This window comes from Pangasianodon hypophthalmus, chromosome 18 (assembly GCF_027358585.1).
Source record: "Pangasianodon hypophthalmus isolate fPanHyp1 chromosome 18, fPanHyp1.pri, whole genome shotgun sequence".
NCBI classification, from domain to species: domain Eukaryota; kingdom Metazoa; phylum Chordata; class Actinopteri; order Siluriformes; family Pangasiidae; genus Pangasianodon; species Pangasianodon hypophthalmus.
Window position 1 is genome coordinate 4,818,231 of NC_069727.1, and position 17,355 is coordinate 4,835,585.

At 37.6% G+C, this 17,355-nt stretch overlaps 1 protein-coding gene across 1 annotated transcript; it reads right to left on the reverse strand.

Annotated features, from left to right (window-relative positions):
* Positions 1–1,233: 1,233 nt before the first annotated feature.
* Positions 1,234–17,355, reverse strand: tspan33a (tetraspanin 33a). The gene is made up of 8 exons (XM_026922679.3): positions 17,019–17,355; positions 7,880–7,934; positions 7,623–7,750; positions 7,132–7,206; positions 6,185–6,280; positions 5,937–6,065; positions 4,082–4,243; positions 1,234–2,620 (listed from the first exon to the last, which is right to left on the reverse strand). The coding sequence occupies exons 1-8, from the start codon at positions 17,112–17,114 to the stop codon at positions 2,519–2,521; spliced, it is 843 nt and encodes a 280-aa protein (XP_026778480.1). The 5' UTR covers positions 17,115–17,355; the 3' UTR covers positions 1,234–2,518.

Sequence of the window (17,355 nt, forward strand, 5' to 3'; positions counted from 1 at the left end):
AGGTGAATTGCTGTCGTCTGTTGGTGTGAGTGTGTGTGTACATGGTGACCTGAGATGGACTGGCATCCCATACAGAGTGTATTCCCTCCTCATGCCCAGTGTTCCCTGGATAAGCTCCGAATCCACCATGACCAGGATAAAGCAGTTACTGAAGAGTAGTGAATGAATGAATACTGAAGGGCATTAGAATGAACTTTCAGTGTTTTCAGTTTCAGTAACATGACCAGTAAGCAGAAGACTTCACCAGTCAGTGGGTCGTGCATTTTCTCAGTCTTATACTAAATACTGTATTATCACCAGTAATAAATGCAAACAAATAAAAAAATGTTTATTAATATATTTTTTGCATAATTAACCCCAAAGTATTACTCACATATAATTCAGTAACTGTAGTGAAACTAATAGGAAAATGTGAGGAGTGTTTTTGTAAATCTGGACCCACCTATACATCCTGAGAGTGGAAAGCTTAAGAAATTCCCATGTCCTTTATACAGTATGTAGCTCTAAACAATGAATTCCCAAGCTCTTACACACACACATGCGTACACACATAATCGATATTTATTCCCAATGAACACAGGAAAGGGTAACCCAGTTTCATCCTATGACACAAAGTCTGAAGTCAGTTATAAACAGAGGGAATTGCTTCTTGGCCAAGCCAAACACGTGATGCCTGTGCTTAAGGCTCAGCGAAGACGAGGTGTGTTTATCATAGGCCAGGCCTGTGTTTTTGTTGGGGAACCCCTGAGAGAGAATTGCACTGCCAAAACCTGTGTATAAATGGGGAGGGAACACAGACGAGCAGAAAAATGGCTGCCGTTAACATTAACAGCTTGCAGTTGTTTTATATTGCGCCGTCTCTTATACACAATGTATTCTTCAATATCAGCTGTTTATTTATTATATGCAATACCATGTACTACTACAAGGCATCTTAAATCCAATCCACTAACCATTTTTAAATCTGTTAATGATTTATTCTACTCAATTATGAGTAGTGCCAGCCAGCCAATCAGAAACAAGAGCGAGAGATTTCCAAAATGGTGGCACGGCGGCACGCGGCAGCCACTTCAAGTCCAGAAATATGGTGCATGTTACATGTAGTCCATAACAATTAGGAAACTTTTACCAGGGATGTGCATCGAAAGCACTGGTGAACATGTCCATCATCTCTTAAAGAAACTTTTGCTGAACATTGGAAGCCAACAAAAAGCTCAGGAGAAATAAACAATGGACTGCAGGAAGAACTTGTATTATTTCTGGGCACACAAATAATTACATAATTCATTAATATTATACTGTTTTACAGTTGGTGTGTACAATTGGTGTAGCAGGCAACGTTGCCCCCTCGCAGCTCCAGGGTAAGATCCTAAGCTCTGGTGAATATTAGAAGTTTTGAATGTTCTCCTGTGTCCGTGTGGGTTTCCTCAGAGTTCACTAGTTTCCTCCCACTTCCCAAAAACATCCCAGTAGGTGTATTGACATACTCAAAGTTCACTCAAAGAACGCAAGACTTCTACTTCATCCCTGGAATATACATTGAGTATCATACACCCTAGCTTGATCATAAACATTTTGGACACATCTGTAAAATCAGAAGACCTGCATCCTACAGATTATCATTCCTACTTATAGTAAGAAGTGTGATTATTTCTATAAATGTGATTTCCAAAGAAGGTCAGTGATGATAAAGTGGCCTATATTAATACTAATTAACAGTAATGGTGCAAAATCATTTCATGATCTAACATCATTGTGGATGTGAACTGCAATTAGAAAGTTTAATATTTTCTATAGGATACATTTTACATACATTTTTAAAGCAGATGTGGTGTAAGTATACATGAAAGCTTTGTCGCCTAACACATTAGACCTTATATACAGATATCCTAAGGACAAAAATGGCACCATATTGGAAGAAAATGCCCCATCTCTGAAATGTACAATAAAAAAAGGTTGCAAGTTTGCAGTAAGAATGCACATAGACACATACATATAAAGAAGATATAAAATTATATAATTCTGTAAACAGGTAACCGGTTTGCACAGATGATTTTAGCTGTCCATGTGTAGAAAGGAAGGATCAGTAACTTTGAAACAGTAGGAGACACTTAGTGGTAGATTCTGAAAATTTAGTGCTGCCTGTCATTGAAAAGTTCTCCTAGTGCAAATGAATAAATATCACAATACAGCAATTCGGACCTCCGATCTAAAAGCTAGTTTTTCTTTTCATCTATTTTTAATATTAGCTTCCAAATCTGTTGTCTTAGAACACGAAAAGGTGATTTTTTCCCCCTACCCAATCATTCAGGTGGCCTTCGAACTAATAACCACAGCATTCATAACACATCATGATCACTTGTGGTTTTCATTCTTCTAAAACCCTAGAACCTCTGGACATGCCTGTCATATAGAGATATATCTACTGTATGTTGTTTAGCTTAGCTTCATACCGATTGTACTAAGAGGCACGGTGCTGAGTGTGAGGCGGAACTGTTTCACATTTGCAATAGTACGTTCAGCTCCATGGGTCCGAGTGGTGCTGCAAGGTGTAGTCTTGAAGTTTAATCTGATCTTGGATCTGGTTAATCAGGACCTGAGAGAGGAGGATTCCCACCAGCTGCGAGAGAAGCGAACACTGAATTAGATTTTGTTAAATTCCAATGATGTTCATGAACCTGCATCAGCCCTGCACCAGCATTTTCATTACAAGCAAATAGTATCTGTTAAGGTAATAATAATGATGAGGAGAAAAACTAGAGGATATGAGTGTAAAGGTTTGCATTTCCTTTTCTTTATGTGGTATAAATATTGTGTTAAAATGTATTGGATAAGTGCCTTTTTGTTCATGTTCTCCATTCTAAAACCAGAGGGGATGCAAACTTTTGCATTCAACTGTCCCTTGTTATTTAAAAACAAGTAGAACTCGACACCAACAGCGCAACAAGTGTAACAAGTCTAGTCCTTCTTATTACTAATATATATGCCTGAAACACCTTTAAAATATATTTCAAACAGGAAGGAAGCTAATGAAGAAAAACTATTTTAGACATGTGACCTTGCTGTGACCTTGACCCTGGTTGGCTCAATTCCAAAATCTAATTAGTTCATCTGGTGGTTACAATGATAATTCCATATAAATCCTATAAACATTCAATCACTCGTTCTTGAGATATCGTGCTAAAGAAAATTTCGGATGAATCGTTGGATGGATGGATCGTTGGATGGATGGATGGATGGATGGACAACCTGAAAACATGTAGTGGCGGAGGCATAAAAACTTTAATGCTACCTACAAAACCAGAAGCATATGAGTACCACTGTTGATAAAGTAGCTAGGTAGCTAATTAGCATAACTGGACTATTTGTTGTATTGTACGGAATCAAACACTTGGGGGCGTGGTGTTATAGGAAAATAATCAACTTTGGGGTGGTTACTATTACCACCCAGAACCGGTATAACAGCACATCCAACGATTACAGTGATATAATTTATTGATGAACGACATGCCGAAAGTTTTTATCTGTTTACAGGTACATTTAATTCAAAACACGTTCGCTTCTTTTATCACTTACATTGATATAAAGACTTGTTTCCGCAGTTATAAAGACTTGTTTCCTCACCAGCCTCTCTTTTTATCTCTCTCTTGAAGTTAATAAGACTAAACTGATATTGATACTTTGAATATTGCAACAATAAAAGCTAGATTAGTTATTTATCAAATAATTTAATGGAAGAATCAAGTTATTACTATGCTCCATCATCAACAAACTCACTGTTAGCTTATTATGTTTGCGCTTATTTATAGTGACTCTGTGGTTTAATTAGAAATTCAGTCACATAATTAAGAGCTTGACTAAGCGTTTTGAATCAGATATATTTTGCTTGTACTTATGATCATTATTATAAGTACAAGCAAAACATATCTGATTCAAAACGCTTAGTCAAGTCCATATGGAGTCAGGATACAATCAGATGATATTCTATTACAAATGTTGCATTCTTATAAATGCCTTCAACATCCCTGTGAGAAATGTTTTGTTGTCTTGTCTCTTTCTGTGTCAGCCGGTAGCCTCGTACCTGAGGGATGGCGAGGCCCAGCGCTATGCCTCCCAGCAGAAACAGGTTGCTGTGGATCCAGTTGACGAGTTTGTCAATGCAGCCACTGGTGTTGATGAAAGCGCTGGCCTTCATCATCTCCAGCTTCTGCATGCCATGTCCACACATAGTGTTTATTAGAGCCTGTGACAAGACAGGGAGTAGAGGGAAATGAACACATGATGATTATATAAGTGAAGTGAAATGACGTGTAGCCAAGTAAGGTGACCCATACTCGGAATTTGTGCTCTGCATATAACCCATCCAAGTGCACACACATACAGTAGTGAACACACACACACCATGAACACACACCCGGTGCAGTGGGCAGCCTTTTTTGCTGCGGGGCCCGGGGAGTAGTTGGGGGTTCGGTGCCTTGCTCAAGGGTCTCACCTCAGTCGTGGTATTGAGGGTGGAGGAGAGCGCTGGTCATTCACTCCCCCCACCTACAATCCCTGCCGGACCTGAGACTCGAACCCACAACTTTCAGGTTCACCTTCAGGTTACACTTTAATAGGAACACTTGTACGCCTGCATTCATGCAATTATCGAGTCAGATAAGGAAAACTGGTCTTTTTCCAATCATCACCTGTCCGGTTTCAGTGAGTCTGTATCCACTTTAGCCTCCTGTTCTGGAAGTGGATGTGGTCCTCTGCTGTTGTAGCCAATCCACCTAAAGACTCATGCATTCTGTAATGCTCTTCTGCTCATCACAAAGAGTGGTTATTTCAATTACCATAACCTTCTGGCCGTCTCAAACCAGTCTGGCCATTCTCCTCTCATCAACAAGGCGTTTCCATCCACAGAAGTACCGCTCACTGGATGTTTCTTGTTGTGGGTGAAATTCCAAGGAGATTTTCTGAAGTACTCAAACCAACCCATCTGGCATCAACAACTATGCCACACCTAGTCACTGAGATCACATATTTCCCCATTCTGATGTTTGATGTGACCATAGACTGAAGCTCTTCATTCGTATCTACGTGATTTTATGCATCACACTGCTGCCATATGATTGGCTGATTGGATGATTCAGGTGTACGGGTGATCCTAATAAAGTAGACAGTGAGTGTGTGTACATATATAAAGTGGAAAAAATGAAAGAGGTACCTCTGAGGCAGCAGGTGTATTAATTTCCAAGCTCAAAAGTTTGTATCACGGTTAATATGCTCTAGTAAATTTATTTAAATGTGCCTCACTAAGGTGTTTAACAATTAAAAATAATGAGTATTATTAAAAGCATGTTTAAACAGATTCAAACTCTAAAGCATTTGCCAATTGACCTCAGTAAACTTAACTTAGCAGTCTGAAAAGTTTTCAAAAGACCTACAGTACAAATATTGAGATGAAGAAGGTGATAAAAGATACCAAAGTGTTTATAAGTACCACTGAACACAAAGAATAACTTTCGAATGAATTTAAAATAAATGAAGCATAGACGTAAATACACAATCAAGAAGTAGAAGAAAAAAAGTGAAAAGTGCCAGAAAGAAAAAAACAAAAATAAAGAGAAGGAGACCCGAAAAAGTCTTTAGAAGCAGATGGAGTAAAAGTTCACTTTTATATAACGTTCACTGTTAATACCTTAACACTTTTGATCATTTTTTTTTTACTTGTGATAATAAAGGAACATCAGTATCTTCTTGGTTAAATAATATCATTTTGGAAATGAGGGTCTGGTGATGGTTTAACCATCAGAAACCATTATGTCCTACTAAAAATAGGTTTTCTATAATATTTACAATTAATTCATTTTTGCTGGAACGTACGTCGTTATTTTGGACTTGCACCCTTATCTCAAGACTTAAGGTCTTAGTTGTTAGGTCTTTTTCCTCACCTCGTCTTTAGAGATGAGGCAGCAGGAGAAGGGCACGGCACAGCGCTCTCTGCTCGGGTTCTCCTCCGTGCAGTTGAAATAGATGTTCTGTGACCAGTCCATGAAAGAAATACCACCACAGCAGGCAAACTAGGACATAACAGGAGAATGTCCTCATTGAAATAGCAAGTCAGAACAACACAATAATACATTATGTGCATAATAATAAAAAATAACAACAACGACTACAAAAAAAAGAAGTAAGGAACCTCTTTTTGTCCAAAGTCAATAAGGTTCTGCAGGTCCATATCATCTCTGTAATGCTTGATTGCATTGTTGATCATTTCTGTCACTTTATAGCGCACCTGAAAAAGCACAAGTCTCCAGTTAGGAACTCTTATATGAGTTTAATTTTAAAAACACTAATTGAATTCATCATTTATACTCCACATCAATATTGTAGCCAAATACAATATGACCAGCAGGGGGCGCAGTGCTTCCTGTTCAGATTTATTTATGGGCCTTTCTTTCTTTCTTTTAAATATCTAGGAAATGTTGAAACATGAATAATACTTTGATACACATATACTCTGGAAAATGCTGGTGTCCAGAGATTGAATGTCATCATACTGAAGATTTACAGAGTCGCTGAGGTGACATGGTGGTTATTTTTAATAAAACAGAAATATGCAACAAGATATTTGCATATACTGAGGCCAGGAGTTAAGCTTCTAATGGCCATGATTTAAGTTTCTTGTGGCCATGAATTAATATAGGCCAGGAAATCATTTTCTGGCCACAAAGGACTAATGGTAATTATTGTGCATTAAAATGAAAAGACACAAAGAAAGTGAATTAGATCATTGTGTTCGGAGGAACCTGAGCATAGAGCTGACTGATAATATTACACTTTAATCTTGGAATTATGCATAAAGACAGGCCACAAGACAAGTTAGGCCACATCACCTTAAGTGAATTCTCAAAGCAAATAGACTTTTTCACCTCTCGAAGCCAGACATTTAGTATCACGTTCTGCAACATATTAAATTACACAATTCACGGCCACAGCTTTGGCATCTTGTGGTGACAAGATAATAATTCATGACCATCAGATGCTTTCTGGCCTCAAAATATTAATTCATAGCCACAGCCTATAAAAAATAACTGTCAGCTCAACGGCTTTGTAAATATGATCGTTTAAATTAGTTAAATTTACCTTGTCTGAAAAGACAAAACCCAAAATTCCAGCGACCAACTGCAGCAAAAAGATGACAGTCAAGCAGATGCAGAACTGCAGGCAAGGACAAACATGGGATATCATCGGTTTATTATCAGGACAGATGTTCACACTGTATTTTTCTCTCAAAGCTGTGCTAAAACCTCATCACATGCTCTGCACTGAAAATATTTTTTCCTCCCTAGAACTTTTACTGGTTATTTATTCATCTAATATCTGCTAGACATGCAGCTCATTTTCTGGTACAAGGACTGTTAAAATTATTTTTAATGCTTTATTTTTGTTTTCATTACTGGGGGGGTTGGGGTAATAGTGTAGTTTTGAAATGGCCTATATAGTGACTGGAGTGAAAAAACCCTGGCTGCAAAAAGTAAAATCAACTGACAAAATCAGCTGAGCCTGAGTTTCGTCAGCATTCGCTGCCACTCTAAACTTAGTCGAATCTGTTTTCCTTTAGATCTAAAACTGACCGTCTGCAGGAGGCAGATGTTCTCTCGGAGAGAACCCACACAGCCGCAGAACGTGAGGAGAAACATGAGAACTCCAACAATCAGCAGCAGGATGGAGGGGTCCACTGTCAAACAGGCCATCGCCGTCTCTATACACGAGAAAGAGAGATGCTAGCAGTAGGGTGTAGCTTAGACTCATTTAATAGGATCAGAAACTTCTACAGGAAGTAAACAAACACTGAAACAGACACTGTCTGCTATTGAGAAAATCATCTCACCGTGTTTACTTATTCTGGCGTACACACCAATGGCCATCAGCACCACTGAGATAATCTAATGGAAGAGAGACAGGACAATATTAGTCAGATCATCAAGTTGGTGATTCAGTCCAAATTCCTGTGCAATGAGAAAATAAGTGTTTCAGAATAAATATTAAAAAAGACCCTGCAGCCAAGAGCTGTTACAGGAACTAACTGCAACGTGACCAGATTTACATTCGATTAAAATACACCTATTATTTTTACACTTTTAGAGCCATTAAAGGGGATTACTGCACAAGTAGGTGCTTAGAACAAAACATTTAAACACTTTACTCATCAGTAAGGCTTAGAGAGTATGTTTAAATAGTGCAGGAAAATCCTTTTAAGGTCATTTTTAAGTGATTCCCTTTGGGGATTTCATGTTCATTTAGTGAGAAAATCTGTTTAGATCGATTTATCATGCAACAGCATCAGTATGAAACCACATCCTGGAGAATATAGGCTATAGGTGTGATTGTGTGATTTCAGTGGTTGTTTATGCTTCAGTTCACATGCAAAAAAATAGAGACGAAGCAGCACAATGAGCACAATCAAATTTTTTATGTACCACAGCTGGTGTGGATTAAAACAGTTGCTAAAACAGAACCCCTGTCTATCATAGCGACACTAGCCAATCGTGAGCATCTGTGAGCTAATGTATGTGGAAGAGGGTAGACAACACTCTTGTGTGAGTGTGTTACACTGCCCTGTAAAGCAGCATGAGCGTGTCAAAAAAAAAAAAAAAAAAAAAATAGTGCTTCAGAAATGTGGGGTGTTTCACACTAGATGCATTTCTGAAGAGATTTTCAATGCACACTGTTAGATTAGACTGTTAAAAATTAGACTTTTTTTATGCTATTAATGGCAGTCATGCTTCTATTTTACAAACAGTTTCAACTCACATTGCTTCAGTTCACAAACTGTTTTATGCTTCATCTCTATTTTTTTTATTCATGTAAAATGACTAATGAAAATACAGTTTTAATTTATACCAGCAAGGTATTCAGTGTGTTACACAGATATTCCTTTATTATCATAAGTAACAATGGCCACCTTTGGCCTTAATAACTGCCTCAAATCCTCTGAGCAGTCCTTTTATTTTTCTGCAGATTTTGCTTCGTTTTGGATTCCTGTCCTGCTGCAGGATACACCCAAATTTCTACGATGTCTTTGGTAGATAATTTCGAAATAAGAGTTTACATTCCCACCCTCCCCAACCCGCACCGAGAAGCCATGGGGGTATATACTTTTGCACTGAACTGTAGACATACAGGGTGTGAAGATAAACTCTCCTGCTATTGTTGGCCGCTCTTCTAAAACCATTGTCGGTTATTTCCCGATCTGGTTCAGAGGTCACAGTGAGAGTGATCCAGTTTAATAGTAACGTCTCATTGAAGTTTCCTGCACAAGACCTGCACTGGCCGCTCCCTTAAAAAAATGATTCACATTATGCAAACTCTTGCAATACCTGTTTGAACACATCAGCTGTGTCTTTACTAGCCTACGCTGTTACATTTTTTAAACTCAACAAAGATGTCCTGACCGTTAGGGTCTTAGTGAAACTCAAGGATAACTAGGAAAAGACAAATCCACCTTTTCTGTATATCCACTGCCCCACTACCACCAGGTTTTTACTGAGCTGTGTTATAATTGCAGAGCTGTGTTATAATTCCCTATGTTTCATTAATCAGTTTGATGTTTGGGTATTTTCTTGATAAAAAAAAGAAGTGTGGTGTCATGCTGGTATTGCATGGGGTTTGGATTCAGGGTTAGAGAACAAAATCCAGACACTGAGCTGAGCACTTAGGGGTTAAAAAGACTTGCTCAAGTTCTGTCCTGAGATTCCTAACACCAGTGGCAGCTCGCCTATAGGAGCAAGTGGGGCAGAGGCCAAACAATTATTCACAACTCCATACATTTTAAATTCAGCTGAAATACTAGTTACCAATGATTTTAAATAATGTTACTATGTGACAGATATAACTTGATGTTCAATTGATTTGGACAGTTTTCCAGATAGAGTTATTATTAAGCTCTAATAGAGGCCCATCGGGGCAGGAATCACGCTGCCTCATGCTCGCTCTATGACTCTTTTGTTCGTAAGTGTGGGAAAGGAAGCGGACAGGAAAGTTAATCAGTTAAATTACCACTTTGTCATGTTCGTCTGGCAATGGGAATTTCTTTCAAAAGTTACATTTCTTAAAAAAAAATCCATCTGAATGTAACACTGAACAAATGAAAAATGAAAAAATGAACACTGCCAAAGTTAAGATCATAATTGCCTGTCCTTTTCCTGATTAGAAAGGTTGTGATTAGCAAGTTTATTCTACACTGTTATCTAGGTAAGCTAGGTTATTAATGTATCTTTGGACTGCAATTATCAAGTCAAATCAAGTCAGCTTTATTTCTACAGCATATTAAAAAGACAGCAAGTGACAATCAAAGTGCTGCATGGTAAAATCAAATCAGTATAAGATTAAAACAATAAAATTAAAAAATAAAATAAAAACAACACAGTTAAAAAAATCAAATAGATTGAATAAGACAACAGGGAGACAGCAAACACTCCCCCGCCCCCAAAATTGGTGTACATTGTTAGGTTGTTCAAGTCTTGTCGACTTTCAACTTTCTAATGTTGTTACTCTAAAAATTCATTAGACAGTAGCCTATAGCCTAGTCAGTGAACCTTTATATGCTGAACTTTATATGAAGATTTATTGAGGTACACTAAAGCTGGCACCACAACCAATGCAGGTTTACATTCATAACAAGGTTCATAGAATTTTTCAATTCATAAACCACTTATAAAGAGGCTTACAAAATGCTTAATTAGTGAAGGGAAATCCATTTTCTAGATCACTGGCTTAAAAGTGAGCTTTTATTGCACAAATGTGTGAGTACTAAAAGTCAAATTAAGAATGTAACTTTATTTAAGTGCATCTAAGTACAAATGGCTTTGACCTGGAAAAATAGCAGCACACAGAGCAACAATTCGCAATGTGTTCACATTTCACTTCATCCAGGTTCCTCAGTACAAAGCCGTGCTTACAGATTCACAGTATCAGTTTACTGCGGCGCTTATTTCACTGAAACCTCACAGTGTGCTCTCTGAGAATAAAATCCCCACCAAACGCAAGACGAAACACACTCACTCTTATCTCCACAGTGATTTCACACACGTTACTCTGTGTCTAAACACATCCTCAGGGTGTGTTGATGCTTCAGTATTGTTCTGTAATCAGAGACTTTCGACTTCCTACATTTCAAAACACAATTCTCTTCTTTCTACTCACAACATTTCTCTATAATCATATATTTCTAAAGTCTTCAGACGACTTCTTATCTAAACGTTAAACCTAAACATCAGATCTAAATTCGAATCTAAAATTTACAAGCGAGAATGAGACCTAATACCCATCACTGTAATCTATCTGCTGCTGCATCCACTTTGTCTTTATCACAGCAGTTTGTATTCTGATAAATAGCTATTAGTATTCAGCTAGTTTGTGTAGTCAGATTAATAACATGCTAGCTAATGTGAGAGAATAAACGAGGAATAAAGCTGTTGTTAGCTAGCCTTGGTCAAAAGGGGCACTAATTTACCATCAGTAATTAAGATCAGGTTTTTAAATGAATCTTACTTGTAGATTTACTTTCATACTTCAGTGTAAGAGTTTATACTTTAATTTGAGTCATGAGTTTGAAGCCATACTTCAGCTTTGATCAGAGCATTTCACCTGTTCATTTAGCTCGATGAATAGTTAGACTTGAGTAAAGAATTTTACACATTTTTCCTGGCTGTAGTTGACTGTACCTTTTTTTATACAATTTGTCTTCAGTGTTAAATATTTAGAAGCACTGTTTAGTTATGCACAGTGTTGTGTGTGTGTGTGTGTGTGTGCGAGGTTTCTTCATGACTCAGAGTCCTGAAGATTTAGACGTAAGCAAGTTAAGACTCGCCGTGTTTCCAAAAGTCTACATACCATTATACAACTTAGTTATTTTATGGCTGCAACTCATTCAAAATACAATTAATGCTTAATATTTGCTTTAAAAAAACCCTCAGATTAACTTCAGTTTGTCTCTCTCATTTCTTTAGTACACGTCGGTTTGTGTTATAAGAGCATGAGCCAGGTGAAGTGTCTCATTCCCCTGATATCATACTGCACCACTTCGACATTCCTCCAAGAAGAATGTCACGCTATTGTTGAAGTTCTCCAACCTTTATTCATGAGGAGACATCTGAGGCCTACAGTAACAAGCACTAACAAGTGTTAACATGGCAGCAATGGATAAATTCTTCTCTTTCTGTTTTTAAAGGCCAATCATACTGTTGCACTGAACTGAAAAAATGCTCATTTTGATTGTACAGATCTGCATGAAAGTCACACTGTTCCATTTAAAACAGTATTATAGAGCTGCTCGTTAATCTGACCTGTTGGTTATTTCTCATTATACAACAGTTAGCTCTGGTCCACTAATCTGATTGGTCGAGAAGCATTCCAAGAGCGCGTATATTTCCTATAACCGCACTGAGATGTTTCATTGTGTGTATCACTCCGCTCGTCCGTGTTCATCATGTAAAATTCCACTTCCTAGTTCAAAACGGTTACTACAGTAGAGTTAGTGACATCATCAGCAGACATGGCAAATGATAATTTTCAGGAATATAACTTTTGACTTAAAATATGAAAGCTCGTCAGATGAAGATGAAAAGGAAGAAGGGAAGCTGATTTCACAGGAAGCACCTTTAACGCAAATGTACAAGTCAATGTGAGCTAGCTAGCCAATGTGCTATAAAGTGCGTGTAGCTTCTTTAGGATCTATTTCTGCTAGCTGGGCAAAAATAAACAAAATGTTTGGCCATATTGTGTCCTTAAATGTCACTTACTCGATATTAATTTCTTGTTTATAGAACTGTTGTAGAAAACCAAGATCGCACTTGCGATCCTGCAGGTTATACTAAATATCGACACGGCTGTGATTAGCTACGGCTGAATCACAGCTAACATCTCCAGGACAGAGGAGTTCATGCTTTGTGATTTCTCGGTAACGTGACAAGCTTTGTCTGTTCGAGAAAGAGAAAAAAAATAGAGCCTGGTGAGGAAACGACTGTTTATAGCTGCTATAGCGTAAGTGATAACTTGTTTCGTTGACGTTCCACAACATTAATGTAAGTGAAAACGGATAAAATGTAAAATGTAAAACACGTCATTCTTTAATAAATAAAAATGGCGGATGTTGGCATGTTGCTGTGGTATAAAAGGAATAAGAAATGCTGTTATAGGAAAATAATCAACGACGGGGTGGTGTGATGACCCATTATGGGTTCTACTTGTACACTGATTATTTTTGTTCAGGATTCAGGGGTATTTGTAAGTAGAAAGAAGCAATCAGGAGTAAAAATTAATAAATCTGTAGTTCTGCAGTAGAACATTTTAAAGTGAGAATACTTCAGCAGATAAAAAAGTAACAACTGTATAACTTATTTTTGTTGTTTGTATGGTTTTTTTTTTACACTGTGGGTGTCTGATAGTGTTTTCGAGGAGGAATGAATCATTTGTGAACTCCTGTAGAATGAAAAGTACAGCACGGGGCCCCAGTTTCCCTCCCAAAAACAGTGTGTTGCACTTTTTGCATATGAATAAATGAGTCCTGTTGCTTAGCAACAGCAACAAGCTTTCAAAAGGTTGCAAAAGCAGCTCAGGAGTTTAAAAAAGCAACAAAAAGAAAGAGGTTTGTCATTGGATCCTGCTGTAACCTCATTAAAATACGAATGAGATAAACTAATAAATTAAACTTTGCTGTAATATAGTGTGTTAAAAAATGACGAACGACATCTCCCTTGTAAACTTGGCACTCCTTTTTTTTTTTTTTTTAATATCATTATATGACACTGCCTGTTATCAATATTTCAGTTTCATCTGTGAGATTTACACAGCAGGATGCAGCAAGCTTGTGTCTTGTGTTTGGTTTATCTTTACTTTCAACCTTCAGAAATGGAAAAGCAACCACTATTAAACTACAACACAATCCATTCAAAAGAAAACATACTGTTTACACCATAGGGTTTATATTAAAATTTATGTATTAGGTTTAGATTAATGCACTTGCTCTAATAGGTTATTGTTTCTATAGTAACAATTTACGCAGAGACCTGTTAGGCAAAAGCGCCAAATACACTATATGGCCAAAAGTATGTGGACACCTGACCATCACACTCATATGTGCTTGCTGAACTTCTCATTCCAGATTTATTCCCCTCTGCTGTCATAATAAGCTTCACTCTTCTGGGAAGGATTTCCACTAGATGTTGGAGCGTGGCTGTGGGGATTTGTGTTCATTCAGCTACAAGAGCATTAGTGAGGTCAAGCACTGATGTTGGTGAGGAGGTCTGAGGTTCAGTCGGTGTTCCAGTTCATCCCAAAGGTGTTCAGTGGGGTTGAGGTCAGGGCTCTGTGCAGGACACTCGAGTTCTTCCACTCCAACCTTCACACACCATGTCTTCATGGAGCTCGCTTTGTGCACAGGGGCATTGTCATGCTGGAACAGGTTTGAGCCTCTTAGTTCCAGTGAAGGGAAACTGTAATGCTACAGCATACAAAGACTTTCTATACAATTGTGTGCTTCCAACTGCGTGGCAACAGTTTGGAGAAGAACCGCATATGGGTGTGATGGTCAGGTGTACATATACAGTATGCCATACAGCGTATATGGATTAAAAAAGCTGTGTAATTGTTGATATAGTGAAGTTTTTTGAGAGGAAACATTTATTGAACATTTAAGGAAAGAGTTTCCAGTGTCAGTGCTGTAACAGTCAGAGGTAAAGCTGTAACTAAGTTTTCTGCCGTGGGAATGTCTTCACGACCGAGTAGTTCGAGCTTTGCAGTTTCTCGGTAATGTTATATATTTCTTGTCCTATTAACTTTAAGAGAGAGAAAAAAAGAGAGACTGGTGAGGGAAGGATTGTTTATAGCTGCTATAAGTGATAACAGAAATTAACATTACTATAAAATGTAAACGTGTCATTCTTTAATTAATAAGAAAAATGTAATTGTTGGTGAAGTGCTGTGGTGTAAGAGGAATAAAACACTTTGAGACATGCTATAATAGGAAAATAATCTACTTCAGGGTGGTAACAGTATCTCCACTTCACGTCACTCTGCATCACACCCCCATATTTGATCATTTTTCTATAACAGCATGCCCTCATGCCTTTTTCCTTCTTACATAACTACAAAAAAAAAATGCTGTGGTATAAGAGGAAAAAAACACTTCACAACATGCTGCTGTAGGAAAATAATCAGCTTCGGGGTAGCAACACTGCACCACCCTGTTGTTGATTAGTTTCCCATCCTGTTGTGTTTTATGGCTTACTTAATGCAGTATGGCAGTATAGTTGAGTTAATAATCTTGGGAGGTTGTCTTAATATCAATGCTATGTCACATTATTTAGGCCGGCTAGCTAATTATTTGGGTTCCATTATTTCGGTTCCTTGGGGTTTTTCTTGGTACACAACGAGATATTTGAAGCTGCCATCCCTCTGTAATTTTCTTTTTCACCCTTACGCCTGAGGTTAGAGCCGTTAATGCAAGAACATCTGTGAAACGTAACACAGCAAGCATGTTTTGTGTTATTAAACCGTCTGCATTTTTCCTAAGGGCACGCAAACTGTAAAAGTTGCAAAATATCAGACAGGATTATATAATTTCAGCTAGACAAAGATGAGCACTTATGAAATATCTTCCTATTGTGCCATTACTGATTCTATAACAAATACAGTATACATGTGATGTCATGTGAAATCAGATTCTGTGTTAACATGCTCTAATCTCTGAAACTCTAAGAACACTCTTAGATAAAATGGGTTCCTTAGCTTTCTGAAAAGGTTCTACATGGAAACCTTTCTGACAGGAAAACACTCTGTAAGGTTCTACGTAGAAACTTTCCACAGAAGGACAAACCAAAGAATCATTTGGGTTGATAAACTAAAAGCGAATATGGTTTATGTTTACGGGGGGGAAAGAAAATCACCTTTCACAAGTGATCATGTTTTTCACTTGTGATTATGCAAACAATATGTGATCATGTGAAAAACATGAACTCAAGTAAACACATGTGTGATGTATAAAATCATGTGTCCTACATGTGGAAAATTAACATGAACATTAATGAATCGTTTGGGAGAAAAATCAAGTTCTTCACACTACAGATGAAAACGAAATCATATTTTTCACACTAAAGGTGAATAAAGTCACATTTTTCACGCTAAAGATGAACAAAATCTAATTTTTCAACATTAAAGGTGAGAAAAAAATCTACATTTTCACAGTGAAGGCGAACAAAATCCCAATTTTCACACTAGAGGTGAAAAAAAATCACAATTTTCACAGTAAAAGTGAAAAAAAAAAATAAATTTTTACACTAAAGGTGATAAAAATCACATTTTTCACACTAAAGGTGGGAAACGATCTAATTTTTCACACTAAAGGTGAAAAAAAATCTTATTTTTTACACTACTTGTGTAAATTTCACACACGACTCATGCGATTATTCCCACTTGATGTTCGTGTGTGTCTTCTCTAAGGGCAGGATGAAGGTCTGGAGTGTGTTTTACTTCAGTAGTTCTGATTTTTATTCATTTCAACTTCCATTATATATATATATTTTTTAAAGCTTTCAGAAAAGTTGCACAAATTCCTCATGTGACTAATCACATGATTGCACATGTTTGTTTTTATATGGAATTTTCACATGTAGTGGTTTAGTTTTCAGGTGATTTTCTCACATATTTCAGTTACTTTCACATGTAGGACACATGATTTCCCATGAGAGGTTTACTTCACATGAAATGCACCTTCATATGTGGTTACATATGACACACATAATCACAGGAGAAAAACACATGACCACAGGAGAACTGGATGGAAGTTAAAACTGGTTACATTGTGCATAAAGTCTAGAACAGATTAATGATCAGCCAAGCAGCCAACCTTTAAAGCAATTCTTTACAGTCACTTCACAGGAAAAAAGAAAAGCAAGTGCACTAGACTACACTACATGGATATGAAATCACTGATACAGAAGTGAGGGTCAGATGGACAGATTGTGACTCACCCAGAATATTGTGTTAAAGAAGAAAAGTAAGTATTTGACGACTGGACTGACAAAACTGAATTCTTCATCTCTCTGTGCTGCTCCTCTTCTCCCCATGATCAACCCTGCAGTCTTCTAGAGAGAGGAAGAGGCTTCTGTCAGGTCCTGAAACTTCACTGGTTAAGAAGAAGTGAGAAATGTGGAACTTGTCCTCAGGGACTTTCAGCCACTGAGGTGTTTCAGGAGCTCACAGACGCGCCTTTGCCCAGAGGCGCACATTTTCCAACTCATTCTGCTCATTCACTGCTGTGTTTCTGATTTCCGGAAGTGTGTGTGTGTGTGTGTGTGTGTGCTTGAT

Coding starts and splice junctions, on each gene's coding strand:
- tspan33a (XM_026922679.3), bottom strand. CDS start 17,114: ATGGGGAGAAGAGGAGCAGCACAGAGAGATGAAGAATTCAGTTTTGTC. Junction 6,281..7,131: donor GTTTTGTCTTTTCAGACAAG/GTAAATTTAACT, acceptor GTGCTTTTTCAG/GTGCGCTATAAAGTGACAGA. Junction 6,066..6,184: donor TTGACTTTGGACAAAAAGAG/GTTCCTTACTTC, acceptor GTTATGTCCTAG/TTTGCCTGCTGTGGTGGTAT.